Source organism: Penicillium psychrosexuale (assembly GCF_028828465.1).
Source record: "Penicillium psychrosexuale strain IBT 29551 chromosome Unknown utg000003l, whole genome shotgun sequence".
NCBI classification, from domain to species: domain Eukaryota; kingdom Fungi; phylum Ascomycota; class Eurotiomycetes; order Eurotiales; family Aspergillaceae; genus Penicillium; species Penicillium psychrosexuale.
In genome coordinates this window covers 1,248,326-1,267,223 of record NW_026643188.1, presented here as the reverse complement: position 1 = coordinate 1,267,223, position 18,898 = coordinate 1,248,326, and the positions used below count along the sequence as shown (strand labels likewise).

The following is an 18,898-nucleotide window of genomic DNA, read 5'->3' as shown; positions in this document are numbered from 1 at the left end:
TCTCCCCGCGCTGGGGAATCCGGGGATCTATTAGCCCGATAGCCGAACATACGTGGCTCATTGCGGTGGATCTGGATAAATACACTTTTAAGGTATTTTTATGGTTTGCAACTCGGCCTTCTTTCTCCCGAATCACGCTTGGCCCCCACGGGGATGCGTCGTGGCGTTTGAGTCAAGAGCTTATTAGTGGAAGAACTTTTGCCAATATTTGTGAGGATTGGAGCTTCCGGCACATAATATTTTGTTTCCCGGACAAAAAAGTGTGGAAAATCTTATTCGTCGAAAATACAGAGAACAGTCTCCCAGCATCACACAATGTCGTCCCCTAAGCCTACGGGCGCCCAAATTCACAACGCCGTCAACCTGTTGATTGATAACTTGGTCAATATCAAAGACGAGACAGGAACATTCCTACTGCCACTTCCTGATGGGCGCATTATTGACACAAAGTCATGGCAGGGTTGGGAGTGGACACACGGAATTGGACTGTACGGCGTGTGGAAATACTACGAGTTGACGGGCGACGAGAGATTGTTGCGCATCATCGAAGACTGGTTTGCTGCACGTTTTGCCGAGGGTGGCACTACCAAGAATATCAACACAATGGCTGTGTTTTTGACTCTCGCCTACGTTTATGAGAAGACCGGCAATGTCACCTACCTGCCGTGGCTCGATGCGTGGGCTGAGTGGGCGATGCACGATCTCCCCCGCACCCGGTACGGTGGCATGCAGCATATGACTTATATCACAGAGAACTACCAGCAGCTCTGGGATGATACTTTGATGATGACTGTTATGCCACTCGCGAAGATCGGAAAGCTTCTGAACCGACCCCAATATATCGAAGAGGCGAAAAAGCAATTCCTCACTCACATCAAATATCTTTTCGATACAAAGACTGGTCTCTGGTTTCACGGCTGGACTTTTGAGGACGGCGGACACAACTTTGCAGCTGCGCGCTGGGCCCGTGGCAACAGCTGGGTCACAATCGTCATTCCCGAGATCATCGAGTTACTCGACCTCCAGCCAAATGACCCTATTCGTCTTCACCTGATAGATACGCTCGAGGCACAGTGTGAGGCCCTTCAGCATCTTCAGTCGTCATCCGGCGCGTGGCACACTCTCCTTGACCATCCCGACTCATACTTGGAAGCCTCTGCGACCGCTGGATTTGCCTACGGTATCCTTAAGGCCGTTCGGAAACGTTACATCGGTGCCCAATACCGCCCCGTGGCTGAGAAGGCTATCAGCGCAGTGATGGGATACGTGGATGAGAAAGGAGAATTGCAGAATACCAGCTTTGGCACCGGGATGGGTGACTGTCTTGACTTTTATAAGAAGATTCCATTGACCTCAATGCCTTATGGCCAGGCTATGGCTATTATGGCTTTGGGCGAAGCGTTGCGTGGTCTGTTGTAAGAAAGGCATGTCCTAATGACTTGAATGGCAATGGAATGTGCTATGACCTAGATCATAGACCTATACAGACGCATGCTCCTCGCATGAACTGACTTGTTACATAATAGAATGAAAACAAAAATCCTGAAAGTTGAATCTTCGTTTGATCACTCCACTGGCCAGCGGCCCTGAACTTTCTTGCCTAATCCAGCTCTATCCACTACCTCTTTGCTTCTTCTTTGTGCTTCCTGAACAATTTCCTCCTCATTCATCGTCATAAGCACTCCATTCTTGACCACAACCCTCCCATTGACCACAACAACATCGACGTCTCGCCCAGTTGCAGTATAAACAACTGCGCTGACCGGGTTGAACCAAGGCTGGCTGTGGATTCCTCGAACATCGATGGCCACAAAGTCAGCCTTCTTACCAATTTCCAGACTGCCGATCTGGTTATCCAAACCCAGTGCTTTGGCGCCGTTAATTGTAGCCATCTCCAACACGTTTTCGGCTGGAACTACCGTGGGATCCTGCGAGATCCCTTTATGAATAATAGCGGCCAGTTTCATCTCCTGCAATAGATCACATGTATTGTTACACGGGGCACCATCGGTACCTAGGCCAATATTGACTCCAGCATTTTGCAGATCTGGCACCCTGCAGATTCCGGACGCAAGCTAGACGTTGTCAGATCGTTAAGTTCCGACCGTGTATAAACCAAAATGGCAATACAACTTACCTTTGCATTAGATGTTGGGCAGTGTGCGACATGGGTTCCCGAAGAAGAAAGAAGTCTTCATAATATCGTCAGCCTCCATTGCATCAATTCATACATGGTCCATGTCTTACTCAATGTCCGAGTCATCCAAATGAACCATATGAACGAGGACCGTGGAGTCACTCAGCAAACCAACTGATTTGCAATATGACATTGGGGTGTGCGAGACCGAATCGAAGAAATCACGATCGGCCTTGACCTCAGCGCAATGCATGGTAATGGGTATACCCTTATCCTTGGAAATGGCAGTCATTTCCTTATAAAGTGCGTCCGATACTCTGGTTTATCATTAGAAAGTGATTCCCAAGAACAGACTCGTCTCATACCCTCCGGGAGTCCTGGCTCCAAACCAAACTCTGATTCTATCATCGGCCGCACCATTCCACTTCTCCCACATCTTCAAAGTTCCAAGCAACGAGGTTTCACGGTTCTCAACAAGGCCAGGATGCATGGCCCAGGCGTCATCTTTGGCATATTTTGCAATGTCCATGACAATCTTACCTAAACAGCCACGGATGCCACTCTCCTCGACGGCGCGACATAGCCCGTCAAAGCCATACCGATCGGCAAACTGTATTCATGTCAATCTCAGGGTATCAAAAGGCATCCACGGGTTACAATACCATGCTCTCCAAAAAGCATGTGGTTCCCGATTTAAGCATCTCTCCGATACTCAATCGTGCTGCAGCGTACCCGTCCTCCGCCGTGAAGTTACCCTGGAGAACCCAAATCCTCTCGCATAACCACGACACCAGCTCGAGGTCGTCGGCTGCACCTCGTAGTAGTGTCTGTGCTGTGTGCATATGGGTGGAAATCAATCCCGGAATGATAATCCGACCGGAGAGATTGCACTCTTCATCGGCTGTATATTTTCCTTTTAGGATATCTGTCTTGCCAATATCCACGATGACATCGCCGAGGACGCGGATTGCTCCATCGGTGATTATTCGGCGCGAAGCATCCACGGTCACAATCGTTGCATGAGTGTACAGCATGGCGAATCGTCTGATGGGCGTTCCTAGTCGAATTGCAAAATTCAATGACCCCTCAGCCATTTTTATCGTCAAATTCGATACCCTCACGTGAGACAAAACACCAGACGGAGTCTGCCGATGGACGAAAAGATCCGCGAGGGGCGTGATAAGATAACAAATGAATCTCAGAATTGACACATTTCTCTGGGGAGATCTCCGATATTCAGGAAAGTGGAGGAATGTGCTCGTACGGTGTAATCTTTGAAGCAAAGTCCTTCAAATTTTGGGGTGTTGACATTTAACTGTCTTATCCAAAACAAGCCACTAAACTAGAAACTAGAAACTCTTCTTCAACCACTGAGTCTGCGAATTGCAATACCCAAGCAGACCATCAAGACCCCATTCCACGCCGATGCCGCTCTGCTTGTGGCCACCAAAGGGTGCATTGGGCGCGGCGTCAAAGTGGCTGTTTACCCACACACAACCGGACTGGAGTTGATCTGCCATGCGAGTTGCGCGTTCGAAATCCTTACTCCAGACAGAAGAGCCCAATCCGGAATCCAAGGCATTCGCACGCTCGAGGACGTCTTTCTCGTCAGACCATTTTAGGATGGGCAGTATGGGAGCAAATGGCTCTTCCTGTACCACGCGCGATGTCTCCGGGGGATTGTCGATGATGGTCGGGTGGATGAAGTACCCGGAAGACTTCTCGATCGAGCCTCCAAGCGCAACTTTCAGTTTTTCAGTATCAATACTGCTGAATAGGTTTCTGGCTTTGTCATATTGCATCTGATTTTGAACAGGTCCAAAGAAGGTATCTGCATCGGTGCCCTCGCCGACTTTCAGAGTCTTGACAAACGTGACTAATTTCTCCAAAAACTCGTCGTAGATCTTCTCGTGGACATAAAGTCGCTTGATCATCATGCAGACCTGCGAGCTACACAGATAAGAAAGAATTCCAATCTTGGGGATAATAACGTCAATATCAACGTCGTCGCAGAGAATTGCCGGGTCATTGCCACCCAGTTCCAGGGTAACTCGTTTGAGAGTTGTAGCACATGCAGCCATAACCCGCTTTCCAGTGAGAGTTGATCCAGTGAAGCTTATTTTCTGAATTCGAGGGTGAGCAGTGAACAACGGGCCGAGGGACTCATCGCCGCTCAGGCATTGGATCACACCAGGAGGGAGGAAGTTGGCGGCAAGCTCGGCCAGCTTCAAGTTGCAGTAAGGTGTGAAAGGAGACGGCTTCACAATAACGGTGTTTCCGGTGTATACCGCAGAGGTTATTTTGCCGACAGCCAGAAGGATAGGGAAGTTCCAGGGGACAATGGCACCCACCACGCCAATGGGTGTATGGCGTTGAACAATCTTCCTGTCTTCGGTTTCCTCGATGACATTGTCGGCAATCTCAATAGCGGTGAGACCACGAATCCATACACCTGCCATATTCACCTCCACAGATGATTGAGTCAATGGTTTTCCTTGTTCCATTGTGAGGGTTTGTGCGAATCCATCGGCATTAGCGTCAATGGCATCGGCCCAGGCATGCAGGGCTTTACGTCGCTCTTCAAAAGAGGTCTTGGCCCAGCTCTTGAAAGCATCTTGAGCTGCCTTGACAGATTTGTCAAGGTCATCCTGGGTCGAAACTGGTACGGGTGGATTCGGCTGAGTGTTGGCAGGGTTGATCCCATGCCGGGTTTCTGTTGTTGTGGTCAATTGATTATTGATCACATTATGGAATGTCTATTTCAGCAATGATAAGTCGGAGGATCAATGCCATGGCACTTGTAGAAAGACTTACCGAAAAATCCAATATTTTGGCGTCCGTTGTCATTTTAAGCAGCTTTAACTTTCAATACTAGGGGACTGTGACCAGAGTAGTGAACAGATCACCAATTGCGACTTGAAAGGACTACGGACACACCTTTTTATCCTCTGTCAAGTATCCACTAAATATAGAAAGGTACTTATGGATGGTGGCATGGTAATATCATAAATCATGTGATATGTGTTGAGAATACGATACAAGCTTGTTGAGAATTGCAGCCGGCGGCATACAGACCTAAAGTAGTTAGTCGATGCGCGTTGGAGGATAAAATAGTGTGTCCGTTGTCCTTCTGAAGTCGCAATTGGTTGCCCAAAGTACTGTACCTCCGAACATTGCCTCTCAAGGTCAACCTTATACTTCCGTATTCAGATTTCACTGCATTTATCTGCCCCATTGCTATCTCCGGACGGCTTTATTTTGGACGATCTTTGTAGTGCATTTCCTTTTTTTGACAGTCATATGGTGATCTTATCTCAAACGTTGCGTCTTGGCAGAGTGCGGGGGGTCTGGGCCTGGGATTTTTCCCTCGACTCCGTACTAGGAAGTGGATAACCCTCGGAGAGATGTCGGCGTATAATTTCTGCATCACGCTGACCACGGGAGTCGAGCACGGTACCTGAGCTTGTGAATAAGCACTTCACACATCAGGGCCACGCCTGACGTATATAGAAGTGCATATATGTATGCCTGCTTTGAGTTTCGGATTATCTCACCCTGTCAATATCGACGATATTTGTAAGAACTCCCACAGCTTAAACTAGGTAGTTAATGAAAATGTCCATGTCGAAATATGAATCCAACTCGTACTTAGGTCACTCCGCCATATTTTCCTTCCCGGGTGGGGCTTTCCTATTTTAGCCGCATTCCAATAAGAGCTCCCAGTCAAGCTTAATGGTCAAAACAACTACAATCAAATGTTATTTAGGCATCTCGATGCAGAGTATCTCGTCAACCAGACGGATCTCGGCGCATATAATGTTTTATTTGATGTTGAATAGACATCTTAGGCAATATAAGGTAGCCGCTGGAAAAAGGCATAATCGAGGACTATGGACAGGATCACGCCTCAATCATGGTCTTCTTTTGCCAGATTGACTCAACACTTGTGTATACATACACCTTACCTTGTTATCATATGGGCCCTTACATACTTATAGGTGGGTACACCGTCGTCGCACGGTTCAATGACGACATTCTCCATATAATCTCTCCTTACTCGTAAATTTCTGAAATAGGGCCGATGCCCTAGCCCTGCCCAGAGACAGATATTTAACACCACTCAGGGGAATTCGGGATTTAACCTCCAAACCACCTTGAGGCAATAGGAATTCACCACAACCTTTTTGAATCATTTCTGGCTCATTATCACTCATTTCAAGACGAATATGGAGGAAGCCATTCATTCCTCTCCCCACCACGTCTGTGAATAACAAATAGCGATCGTTGTCACTTGAAAAGAAAAACCCATTCGCTTTGACACAGAACCTAACCTAACTCGCTGGCTAATACAAACACATGGTAGTTCCCGCCGCCACCAATCGTCCCCACTGGGGGGAATACTCCGACTGGTCCAGGTAACTATTCAGGTCCTCCCCCTCGCAAACCACAACATATACAGTCTCTATGATGATTGACCTCTTCCCTTTCTGCAAAGAATGTGTTGAATCCGTGTCTATCTACATTGTTTCATATTGGTCTCTGAGTTACTGAAATTGTTATTTTTAATTTGCGATAACATTGCATGATCTATGGCTAATTGTTCTGTTTTGAACAGGTGCGGTTTATGTGACAGATGGGATAAGCTGGAATATATAAGCAGAGTTATTAGGCTATTGCGCAGATCCGCGATCGTTCTTAGGCTTTAGCTCCTCCTGACAGCGGTGCAAGTGACTTTTAAGGCGATCATCGAATCAGACCGGAAACATACCACTCTGACACAGGCCAAGCCTACAAGGCCTGGCGTTACATCTCTACCACAGCCGGGCTGGGGACGATCGAAAACAAGATGTTGATATGCCCTGACTCGGGCTGTGTCTACTCCTGTAACCTGTCGAACAACCTTGCAGACGATCCCACAAGCGATGGCCTCCCAGGGGATTGATTGCGAGCTGCGTCGCCTTGGATTGTACCGTCGTAGCTGTCGACCTGTCGGATGTCATTCACGAACCCAAGCCGCAACGCAATTGGGCTTAGCATGAATAAGGACGTGAAGCGAGCAATCGTCAAAGACATCCGAAAGGTCGATTACTATGATGGGACAACTTAGAGCGATGCAGGCTAAGCAGTTTAGGTCGGTCGGCTGAGTAACCTGAGGCGACCTCCTATCCCTAGGTAGCTTAGCATGAATACATCATCTGATCTTCCCCAAGGCGTACAACGATGTCTTGGCAGGCGCACAGACCAATATCATATGACATCATCCTCCATTTACGCAGGTGTATAGCGGCCAACAGTCGGATGCCTGATTTTAATGGTTTTATGGCCTAATTGGGACTAGCTCCTAGCAGTTTTAGACCGCCTTTGACACCGCTCAATACCATCTTTTGTAAGTACGCATTAAAGTTTCCGATCACCGCCTCCTATCGCAGTTATCGAAAGCGCAACCCGCCTGAGGGCACTTCGCCACACCGGAGTAAGGAGAGTTTGAAGTTTATACAGCCGGTAGGAATGGGCACTTTGTGTTGAAATCCAGGCTTGGCTTTCCAGACGTTTTGGGCCTTAGTGTCAGTAGCGCCATCAGCTTTTCTCTGAGAAAGTGCGAGATTCATATGGTTGGAGGGCCTCAGCGCCTAAGATCGATCAAAAATACGGAGTTATATTTGAGGGGGCGTTCTCAAGAACTTTGTAGGAGATCTGTCATGGTAATTCAAATATTCTAATTTCCTGCCGGTCTAAAACTGGTAGGAGCTAGTCCTAATTAGGCCATAAAACCATTAAAATCAGGCACCCGACTGTTGGCCGCTATACACCTTTGTACTCCATTTCACAACACGAGTACGTTTGTACAACTTCAACTCGTCATCTTCCAAGGTCGTTCATCCTGCCTTCATCGTCATTAAGACATATTCAGAAAATATATCCCTGTCTAACTTTTTGATCTGCAAGGACGATCTATCTTATACCAATAACATGTATTGTTATTTTTGGTGGCATTTTTGTCTCCTGCCCTGTGCAAGTTAACTGCAGACTCCCAGAGAAGATCGTCCTTCGGATGACGCGCCGGCTGAGCGCCTCTTTGTCAACGTCTCCTGTATGCTATCTTTGAAGGCGACATGGCACTTGGCGTACGTTTTGCTTGACATTAAGCCATCCCAAGGCCATCTCTGCAGCTTATTTAAAGACGTTGATTTCCACCTAACTGCAAATACAAACCAACCTAACACACTTGTATACAATATACATTCCATGCCAAACATTTAAACTACATACAACATCCATCTATCCATCACCATGTTTCATCGACGTCGCCCGGCTACCACAACCACCCGCACCACAAAGCCTACGCTGATGACCAGACTCAAGGGGCGAAACGCGAACTCGCGCTCCGTCAAAACCATAACAACAACGAAGCAGAACCCCATCCAAGGCCATCATCATACTGGCCATACTGGCCATACTGGTCGTACTGGCCATACTGGTCGTACTGGTCCTACTGGGAGTCGTTTTGGTCATCGAAATGCCTATGGAAAATCTACCCATACTCGCCATCAGCGCAAACCCTCCCTTGGCGACAAGGTCTCCGGCGCTATGTTGAAGCTGAAAGGAAGCTTGACGCATCGCCCTGCAGTCAAGGTAAGGACCAAATGACTCTTATTTGACTTGGACTCGGGCTAACATCTTAAAACTAGGCTGCTGGAACCCGCCGCATGCATGGCACTGATGGACGTGGAAGCCACGCGCAACGTATCTACTGATTGATACCCTGTATACATACTATCACGAGTTACGAATGACGGTTTCAGCTTTTGTCTTTTGTTTTGTCTTTTGTTTTGAGATACTATGATTTGTAACTGAGCCATAACAGCTAGTTAGAGCATTCAATTCCATTTAATGTCTCTAAACCGACCCCACGTTTATAATTCTCAATCTACAAGTAAATTTTGCATTATTCCCCTTGTCAATTGAGGGTGATAAAGAGTATTGAAGAAACCTAATGAGTAATAAAAACAGAAACCAAAAGATAGACGGCTTTTCTCCAACCGCTTGGAACACCGGGCCGGTGCGATAACGGGGGTCCAGGTGCCCCACCAAATTTTTACATAAGTGCGGGACACCCCGACTACGCACTTGGACAGTACGACACCTGGGCACCCTTTCAGCTATATCTATACAATGCCTTCCATTCAAGAGAGCAAACTAGCCTTCATTGGCGGTGGCAACATGGCCTCCGCCATCATTGGTGGTCTGCTGAGCAAGGGCGTCAACAAGCAGAATATCTGCGTCTCGGAGCCGTGGGATGTCAACCGCGAGAAGATGGCCGCACTCGGAGTGCGCACCACCACTTCCAATGTGGAGGCTGGAGGCGATGCCGATTTGGTCATCATTGCGGTCAAGCCACAAGTTGCCAAGAGTGTGTGCGAGGAGCTCGGTGGTGCCTGGTCGCCGCGTGCGACTTTGCCCGTTGTCGTCAGCATTGCTGCGGGTATTACCCTTGATAGCTTGAAGGGGTGGTTGACAACGAGCGATAGCCGTACGGCCCACACTGTTCGCGTGATGCCCAACACCCCTGCCCTGGTTGGTGAGGGTGCTTCGGGTGCTTTTGCTGGCGCCGACATTACCCCAGATGAGAAGGATCTTGTCAATGCTATGCTCGGAAGTGTTAGCAAGGCTACTGAGTGGGTGGACCGCGAAGAACTCCTCGATGTTGTCACTGGATTGTCCGGTAAGTCTCCTACGTAAAAGGCCATCAATGTGTATTGATCTGACCCAATCAGGATCTGGACCCGCCTACTTCTTTGCCATGGTCGAGCACTTGATCGCAAGTGCAACTGCTCTAGGCCTCCCTGAGGAACAAGCCACTCGGTTGGCTACACAGACATGTCTTGGTGCTGGCAAGATGCTGGTTGAGAGCGCGGACAGCCCTTCTCAACTGCGTAAGAACGTCACTAGCCCCAACGGCACCACATATGCTGCTCTCCAGACATTTGAGTCTCTCAACTTTAAAGAGATCGTCGACAAGTCTGTCCAGGCTGCCACTGCTCGGTCTGCTGAGCTCGGAAAGTCATAGAAAGGGCAACTCAACAAAAATGAATAGCTGGAATCTATGTAATGATATCTGAGATATTCATGCACAATGTAACAAATAAACAAAATCCAATGACCCCCTATTTAAGTGGACTTCCTAGTAGACGCCCCAAAGTTGGAGCCGACCTGAGGTGGCCCGTGCGTATCGCCTTCCTAAATTTGGAACTGTCGAGCTTCTCCTTCCCAGTCCACAGGCATACTATGTATGTAGAATAATGGTTTCTTTTTGGCCCTGGAAGGTGAGATATACGGTACTTGATTATCTTGATTTACTGTCGCTAATATTACTCAGGGCGATAAGAATTCTGCAGCTTCTTTTGAGAAGACACTGTCGACGCTGTCGACCAAGATCGCCCAAGCCACCACGCGACTCGACCAGCAACGTCAGTCTTCCCGGCGAATCAAGGCTCTGTGGACGCTCTACTCGACATTTGCCTATCTGTTTTATTCTATAATTCTCGCCCTCGTACTGGGATGGGAGAGCTGGGGAATCAAGGAATATGCAGCCATCATAGGCGGGCCGGTCCTGTTCGTCTTTCCTTAACCTGCACGTTCCCATATCGCTGACATTCTTGTCTCTTCAGGATCTATGGTGTGCGCACTCTCAGCTCCAGAATCTTTGACTACCGAATCTCCCGCATGCAACGCCGTCTTGACGACTTCCAAAGCCAGCGCGAGGAGACCATCGAAAAGCTCAAGGTCGCAACCAAGTACAACTCCACCCAGCAACTGCTAGAGAAGTACGGCGGTGAGTCTCCCAGGTCCTCCCCGAGCCCAAAGAGACAAGCCGAGAAGGGACAGTTCGCACAGCAGCTACAGAATGTGCCTCGTACTGGTCTCCCGCCGCCACCCACTGCCAACATTCGCCGTCCTCCCTCTGCATCGCAGAACAGCCCGCCATCCCCCAATTATCCCTCTCCCCCTCTCGAGCTACCTCGGGCCCCGCAAACACCGCAGCAGTCGTCTTTCCCACCTTCTTTCTCTCCTCAACCACCCACCAATCAACCCAGTTTTGCACCGAACGCATTCCCCCAGAACGGCGAATACACTGAACAACCAAATTGGTATGACCGTGTTTTGGATGTGCTGATGGGAGAGGATGAAACCCAACCCCGCAACCGGATGGCGATGATCTGCAGCGCGTGTCGGCTCGTCAACGGCCAGGCTCCCCCTGGGATCAAAACACCGGAAGAGCTGGGCCGCTGGCGGTGTTGCAGCTGTGGAGCTTGGAATGGCGTGGAAAGCGAGACAACAAAGATCCTTAGCAGTTTGCGTCAGGATACTGGGTCAGCTGAGGGGACATGGGAGCCTGTGTCGAAGGCTGACGTGGATACCCATTCCTCCGAGAGTACGGAAGAGGGTGTGATGGTGACTTCAAGTGAGGAGGAACAAGTGGACTCCATTGGATCTGACGCGGAGGACCAAACGGAAGAGGAACCTAAGCCGGCCCCTGTGCGGCGGTCCAAGCGCGGTGCGAAGGGAGACAAGGCATAGGAGTCGACCATATTTTACTACTTTATTTATTTGGACATGTTAATTAGCTACATAGCTTACGATTTCACCGAAGGCTGTCCAAAATTCAAGACTTCTCAAATGGTATCTATCTAAGCAAAATCGAAAATATCCAAAATTCATTCAGAGCACGTCAATTTCCCAAGTCGTCGTTTCGACCTCATATAGAAGCCAATGAGTGCAATGTCAAGTACTCAATAGCAATATTGGCAACCTTGACCTCAGCCTCTTCGGCAGAAGCGCAACCCTCCACCAGCGCGATCTCGGTGTTGTTGACCACTGCTGTGCACCGATACGTACCCACGCCTCCAGATTCGACCCTCTTCCTCTTGAAGACCAAGGTTCCTGCTCCCTTCACCATGTTCTGCGCGGTGTTCCGCGGATGAACAACATTAATCCCGTCAGCGATAACACGCTGGATGTACCACACCAGACCGATACGTTCAACGAACGCGTAACACACATCCAAATTGCCCCCGCAGTCGATGAAAATCGCCCCAAGAACACTCTCGACGATATCCGACAGGAATTTATCCGCACGCAGGCGGGCGAACAATTCCCACGGGTACTGACTTTCGTTTCTCAGGGCATCTAAGATCTCAGCACGGAGACCCCGGTGCCGCTCGAGACAAGCTTCCCGGGCAGATGTGATGTTAGGCCCATGGGAGCGGAGGAAGCGCCAGAGGTGGATCTGGTCATAGTGTGGTACAAGGCTGACTTCGCCGTTGGCAAATTGGGTGATGTGGGAAGGTTCGTCTGGTGCGCATAGCTCCATGCAGAAGAAGGCGAGGAGGTTGGCATTCACGACCGAATGTTTGAGCAATGTCATTGGTCCCTGGTCCATTTCTACGGGGTGGGCTGCTATCACTGCCATGACCACCATGTCCAGGACGGCATCTCCGAGGAACTCGAGGCGTTGGTAAGATTGTGTTGATGTATCGTACTCGCAGGATGCGTGGGTGAGTGCCTCCGTCAGAATGGCAGGATCATTGAAAGTGTACCCAATCAGACCGGCCAATCGGTGATGGTTGATTAAGTTACTCACTCCCTTCCCTGGTGGGGGGAAGAGGGACGAAATCTCATTCGTGAAGAGATCGATCTCTGGCAAGAAGCGATGGAGACAGGCCTGCGCTTTCCGAATTCCGCCGTCTACATACGCTGCACCAATGAGGGATTCCACAACATCTGCCAGGACCTTGCTTGACATGTTCCTCTTAGCAGTCGAGGGGTCCAACTTGTTCCTGATCAACGGTGCAGCCCATTTCCGGGGGGTAAACCGGCTTGTTAGAACAAAGCAGTCAACGCCAGTATCGAGAGCTGCACGAGCAAGCCGAGAGTTTTGGATGAGTTTGTCACGGCTCTCCGAGAGGTACCCCTCGTGCCACTTGGGGTTCCGGAAAAATAGTTGGCAACTAACGGTGAATTTGAGAACAGAGTCACCAAAGAACTCATATCTCTGATAGTTGGTACTAGCCTGCGCAATGGGGGCGCTGATAGCTGTAATCACATGGTCTATGTTTTGGATGCCAACTCCTTTCAAAATGGTATCGTTCAATCGGTGTGCGACCAAGGATGCCTCCAGCCGGTCCAAAATGGCAGAGATGAACAGTCCAAACATAGCCTGTTTCGCGGGGAGCTTGTCGATGACGCAAGCAGCAGCAGGTAGAACGTGGGACTTCTTTGGTGCATCTACCTCTCCATCTTCAGTGATATTGATGGTTCGTACCTGGAGGAGATTTCGTCGGCGTGGAAGTGATGAACATTCCACTTCAATAGGCGACGTCTTTGTCACCTCGGCCGGAACGACCCATCTGTTGAATATCCGTGGCTCACTGAATTTGGACTGGTCACGGACGATACCCGTAGGCGGCGTAGTTGGATTCCTCGAGTAAACTTCCAGTGCAGGCTCCTTTCCTTCGTGCACCGCAAGCCATTGTCCCAAGTATTCATGTGGAATATCGGGAATGAAGAGAGCCACGAAGTCGCGTTCTTCACCCCGCTGGCGCGAGCTGGGGGCTTGTAGATAGAGGGCCGTGGTCTTTCTCATATGTTCGAGTGTCTCCGCTGTCGCCTCGAAAGTCGACACTTGCGGATCAAAGTGGAGTTCCAAGGAAGTCTCGGGGGCCCAGTAGAGGGGAATGGGGTGTGGCATGGGGGTCAATCTTGGCAAAATCAAACATACGGCCAGATCTTTATCGGGAGAACCATTGCTGCATATGTTCAAGCGTGTTTGACACAGCTGACCCGAAGCCCAACCTTGTGCAAGTTCTACATAAGGGTCATACTGCTCAGCAGCTTGTACAATGGATGGGAGCGTCATCTGTTCCGAGAACCGCAACTCTGGTTTTCGTGTTAGTGGTAAGAGATTGTCGTTGACCAACCCATACGAATACAAGGCTTTGTAAGCTTGAAATGCAGTCTCCTTTCTAGCTGCCCGCTCTGTGCGCCACCAGGCTTTCCCTGTTGTCCGGCGAACCGTCGGATGCACCGAATTTGGTAGCGTGACCGTTCCTAAAAGCAAACCTACACTATTCTCTTGGAAGGAAAACATTGGTCGATTGTCGGAATACTCATCAACTGGTAAAACAGCGCAAAAGTGATGCAAATGCTGCAATGCATCATCTGCCGTCAACAGAGCACTGGCCAAATGATGTCAGCCAATATCAAGGGGAAGCACTGGATCGCTCTCACCTCGTTTTTTCCACCCAAAGTGTCTCATTCACGTGCTCCTCGGTATCTTCGATGGCATAAGCTTCACGACGCTGTCGCTCATCATCCTGGTACGCTTTAATCATAGCTTGCTCTAGTTCCTGCCATTTTTGGAGACTCAACAGCTCGTCCTCATTTGAGATCATGACAGCATATGTAGATTCTCTATGACGAGCACGCCCACGACGCTGGACAAAGGACTTGAGGTTTGCAGGCTTGTCATAACAAATGACCAAACTGCATGCGCTTACGTCAATCCCTTCTTCGAGAACATCAGTGGCGACAATGAGGTTTTTTCGGCCAGCTTTGAATTCATCGAGAGTATTTCGTTGCATGTCCCGATGAAGTAAGTCACCGAGACAGCCCTTGCGATTTTTATCACTCGCCCAACCAACGTAAGCGGCACACTGGAAGCGATCTCTGGTTTTGGGATGAAGGGATAAAATGCGCGCTAACACACTAACAGTCGCTCTCTGCTTGACGAATAGTAGCCCGGAAAAGCCAGGCCTATCCATTTTTTCGAGGTAGTTGAGAAGTATTTCAAGCTTGATGGATACGTGATTATTCTCCTCGGCTGCAACTGGCGTAGGCATCGTAAGCAGCAGTTCCAAAAGATAAATTCTCTCTCTTTGGTCCAAATGTGACATTTCATTAGCATCTTGGATTGAAAGTTGAAGTTGATCAATTGAAGCACTGATGAAAAAGTCGGCAGCCCAACCCCCCAGCTCCTCATAAATGTGACGGCTGCGTGCCTCGAAGATCCTCAGTTGCTCGCTACAGAAGGTTTTACCTGTATTTAGGGCCTTCACCAGCTCCACAATCTGATCCTTTAACCGTAATGATTCGATCCAAGGGTCATCGTCTATGTTATAGGCCCTGCAACATTCTATGAGAGATGGAAGTAGTCGACTTCCAAGGCCATACTGTGCCTCGTCAAAGTGTATGTAATTGAGTCGCTCGAGATGAGGGCGATGGGTGTTTTCCAACAGCTCGGTGCGATGGACACGTGGAGTCTTGCATACTGCGTTCAAGTTGGATTCGATCATTCTAGGGGGAACATGGTCAGTTGCTGGAGATAATTATCATCATGTAGTAGATGGACCGACTCAAGCTCATTTTGGGTCGAACGGACCACTGGGCTAGCAGTGAGTCCCAAGATCCGAGGTACAGCATTTGGGCCTGACCTCAGTAGAGTAGGATGGTAGTGATTTTGCATAATCTTGTTCGCCGGATGACGTCTCGTGCAATGATGAGCTATATTAGATGTTAGGTTGGTTTAATTCTGGAATACCTTGAGATGTGCCACGTATGTACCCTCATCAAAGATAAGTAGAGCAAGTCGGGACATGCGGACAAAACCATGACCCAAAGCATCAGCAAGGACAGCATATGTGGAGACAACCACACGGACATCCTTGAGCACCTTATCCCAGATACCTTGATCAGTCCATCGATCAACATTATCCAGGCCCGTTAGAACTTTAGTTTTCACAGAGAGGATGTGGCTAGTGATAACTTCATGTTGTTGAAGGCTCAATGCCACTGTCGGGGCAAGAAACCAAATAAGCTGTGACATATGTGAGCCAAGAACAGATATACAAATTGACGAGTTTATTCACTTTGTCTGGAGAACTGGCGTTTTCAAGCTCATCTATAATCCGAAGAATGGCACTAAAGCAACTGTCAGGGAAATGTGCCGATAAAGGAAGCGTCACCTCCAAACATGCATATGAGTCTTTCCACTCCCTGTATCCATCTATCAATCGTCAGCATCTTCTAAACCCTCATCGAAGAAAAAAACATACCGCAACAATGATATTTTCCTTGCGGCTGGCCTCTAACATTTCGAGTTGGTACCCACGAGACCGGTAGGCAGCACCATCACTACCCAGACCCGTGGAATCCATGACAAGTACGGAGTCTCGAAAAGAATTTAAAAATGGAACGCTCAGTGTATTGCAGAAAATAAAAAAAGCAGAAAATAAAAAAAAGTGTGAGGAGAGGAATGAAGAGATGCGCAGGAAGCTGTTTGTTGGTGGTGGGGGGGGCTACGGCATCCCGCAGCGGCCATCGCGCAGCTTTGGTCCAATGACCGTCGAGGCCTGCCCGATTCCCTTTTGGGCGTTGTATACTTCGTCAACAAAGCACACTTCAAACATCTGATTAGTTCTCTCTCTATGTGACTCTCTATACTTCTCATATCCTCACTAAAAAATCAGTATTCCCCCTCATCAACGTCTCACTTTCTCCTTCGTTGCCTATGAAAGTTTCTGGTTTTTCCAATTCACAGCAGTCTTCTACCCTTTTGGAAGCAGCAATACCTGGTGGAATATCTCGAAGTACAAACCACCTGTCAACTAACATCTGTGCCGGTGCCATCTATTTCCCCGCCCCGGGCTTGTGAGATGGCATGCCCTTCCACAAGAAACATTGAGGACTGGCTGAAGGACCTGTCGCAATTGCGTCAGAGGTGCCAAAGATGGGTTCAGCGGGAGTTGGAGAATAAATGCAGCAACCCAGTCGAATGGAAAGAGTGCGATGTCCCTGGATTCAACCCAGGCATTCTGTCAAGCCCCAGGAAGACCTGGCCTCCCTCCGTACCTGGAAAACTACGAATCCCCCTGATCGCAAATCTATTAAAGCAGAAGTGGGCGTGGACATCAACCAGTGCAAGTGGAATCCCAAGAACGTCCGCTTGTTGGATGCAGGTGTCATCTATGCCCTTTTGACCTTGCCTGCGGATTATCGCATCCAACACCTAGCCTACGACTTTGACGACCGAGGGGATGTACGCAAAGAACGAGTCCCGAAATCACCCACTGTTGTCTTCTACCAGGACAATCAGCGGACGCTTGTCGCGTGGAAAGGTGTATATGTCTTCACGGGGGGATACAATGATGCTGGATGGTTGCTGGCTGACAGGTACCCCACAGGTGGACAGCCATTTTTTCAAGCTGGTCTGGTGGTCGCATCGTCCCATGTGAAGACTTTTGATGTCCTCAATGTCCAGTTGCTCGAGTATGAACCAAAAAGGATATTTCTCCGCCATTCTAATTTGATGGAGAATCTATGGATACTTGCTTACCGGTGCTACGGGATCTTATTCAGGGGTTGCAGTGATGTTTCGGGATACTGTCTTGTGCTTGCAGGGCAGAGCGTATCTGGATACCAGAAGATGGGTCTTCTCTTTGGCTTCAACGTCTTGATTGGTCCCGGCGCCGACGCCACCAACACAAATGAAGCAATTCAACGGGACCAATGGCTTTCCACGGCCTGGAAGAAGAAGTTGTCCCCAGATGCCGAATTCAAAACCAATGATTTTATCAACGTCATTGGAACTAAGTGGGGGGATATGCCGATTCACACAAACAAAACCTGCCGCAAGCGCAAAAAGCCAGACAGCGGTAATGAAATTCAAGATTCGCTCCCAATCTCTTTGCACTCATCACCGGCTAGGACGGAAACGGTAATTGGGATAAGCCATGACCGACCAGTTCGCGATTCCGACAACTCGCTTACTTTCAAAACACTTTGGACCGATCTGACAGCCGTTGAATCGCCTCCCAAATATTGGGAGCTCTTCACGGCAGTCGGTACAATGGAAAATATGTATCAGAGGTGGCGGCACAACCATATGGCTGTTAAAATGGTCCAACACAATATTTCACCATCTGAAGCCACTGTTATCCGAGACCTTATTCAAACCTTGAGCCCAAGACTTAGTTTTTTGATTCTAGGCATTGAGGTGGACAAAGATCGCATTGCTCTTGAAAATGCCTTGAGCTACAATTCAGCTATGGTCTTGTTTCAGCAGCAGGTGAATGTCCTTGAGGGAGGCCTCGTCAAACGGGCCTACATGAACTTTTACTCCTACTTTCGGACACTCGCTCTCTGCAGCCCCGAGATCACACAGCCGTTTATTAAGTTGGAACAGCAAGAGGAAGGTGACAGTGGTCCTCAGCAGTACACCGGGATCCAAGGGATGAATTTTTAGCTGTCGTAGGCAACTTTCCCACAGTCATGCAGAATCCTCTGATTGTGTGTGGATACCGGACAGCGCAGATAAAGTGAGAAAAACGACAGCAAATGCTTGAGTCCTTGACCTGAATTTTCAACGAAAGTTAATGATACTTTAGGATTCTGGTACTGAAAAAGCATGGCACGTGACCTTGATTTTCGACAAAAGTTGATAACTACTACCTTAGTCAGAGATCACCTGAATCGTTGAAAGGAGAGCATGCTGCTGAAAAGAAAATATGAAACACCTCTACTCTTCTACAGTCCCCGAGATAAGGCGACAGCACTTTCCTATCTCTATGTTGTATGTTGTACTTGAGAAAGTAAATAGGAAGGTGATCCACTATGTTTGTTTTCCTTATTGGGGGACGCGTTGTTGGCGTAATCTTGGCGTGCGTTACACTATCTTCGGAACAAACACTTCGCATCATGAAAGAT

The 18,898-nt window shown here is 48.8% G+C and overlaps 6 protein-coding genes across 6 annotated transcripts; 3 read left to right on the top strand and 3 right to left on the bottom strand.

Annotated features, from left to right (window-relative positions):
• Positions 1 to 315: 315 nt before the first annotated feature.
• On the top strand, positions 316 to 1,419 carry N7518_004411 (glycoside hydrolase family 88/105 protein; the record flags this gene model as incomplete). Its single annotated transcript, XM_057185338.1, has 1 exon — positions 316 to 1,419. One exon carries the CDS (start codon positions 316 to 318, stop codon positions 1,417 to 1,419), a length of 1,104 nt encoding a protein of 367 aa, XP_057042108.1.
• A 146-nt stretch (positions 1,420 to 1,565) lies between these two features.
• On the bottom strand, positions 1,566 to 3,171 carry N7518_004410 (amidohydrolase; the record flags this gene model as incomplete). Its single annotated transcript, XM_057185337.1, has 5 exons — positions 1,566 to 2,075; positions 2,138 to 2,192; positions 2,248 to 2,454; positions 2,503 to 2,747; positions 2,800 to 3,171. 5 exons carry the CDS (start codon positions 3,169 to 3,171, stop codon positions 1,566 to 1,568), a joined length of 1,389 nt encoding a protein of 462 aa, XP_057042107.1.
• A 315-nt stretch (positions 3,172 to 3,486) lies between these two features.
• On the bottom strand, positions 3,487 to 4,984 carry N7518_004409 (aldehyde dehydrogenase family protein; the record flags this gene model as incomplete). The annotated part of the gene is made up of 2 exons (XM_057185336.1): positions 3,487 to 4,893; positions 4,952 to 4,984. 2 exons carry the CDS (start codon positions 4,982 to 4,984, stop codon positions 3,487 to 3,489), a joined length of 1,440 nt encoding a protein of 479 aa, XP_057042106.1.
• A 3,444-nt stretch (positions 4,985 to 8,428) lies between these two features.
• On the top strand, positions 8,429 to 11,716 carry N7518_004408 (Pyrroline-5-carboxylate reductase; the record flags this gene model as incomplete). Its single annotated transcript, XM_057185335.1, has 7 exons — positions 8,429 to 8,770; positions 8,827 to 8,881; positions 9,243 to 9,860; positions 9,913 to 10,198; positions 10,434 to 10,461; positions 10,515 to 10,750; positions 10,807 to 11,716. 7 exons carry the CDS (start codon positions 8,429 to 8,431, stop codon positions 11,714 to 11,716), a joined length of 2,475 nt encoding a protein of 824 aa, XP_057042105.1.
• Positions 11,717 to 11,894: 178 nt separating this feature from the next.
• Positions 11,895 to 16,350, bottom strand: N7518_004407 (putative RNA helicase/RNAse III; the record flags this gene model as incomplete). Its single annotated transcript, XM_057185334.1, has 7 exons — positions 11,895 to 14,373; positions 14,426 to 15,490; positions 15,550 to 15,697; positions 15,758 to 16,010; positions 16,063 to 16,114; positions 16,159 to 16,199; positions 16,249 to 16,350. The coding sequence occupies 7 exons, from the start codon at positions 16,348 to 16,350 to the stop codon at positions 11,895 to 11,897; spliced, it is 4,140 nt and encodes a 1,379-aa protein (XP_057042104.1).
• A 617-nt stretch (positions 16,351 to 16,967) lies between these two features.
• On the top strand, positions 16,968 to 18,437 carry N7518_004406 (uncharacterized protein; the record flags this gene model as incomplete). Its single annotated transcript, XM_057185333.1, has 1 exon — positions 16,968 to 18,437. One exon carries the CDS (start codon positions 16,968 to 16,970, stop codon positions 18,435 to 18,437), a length of 1,470 nt encoding a protein of 489 aa, XP_057042103.1.
• Between the last annotated feature and the right edge of the window lie 461 nt (positions 18,438 to 18,898).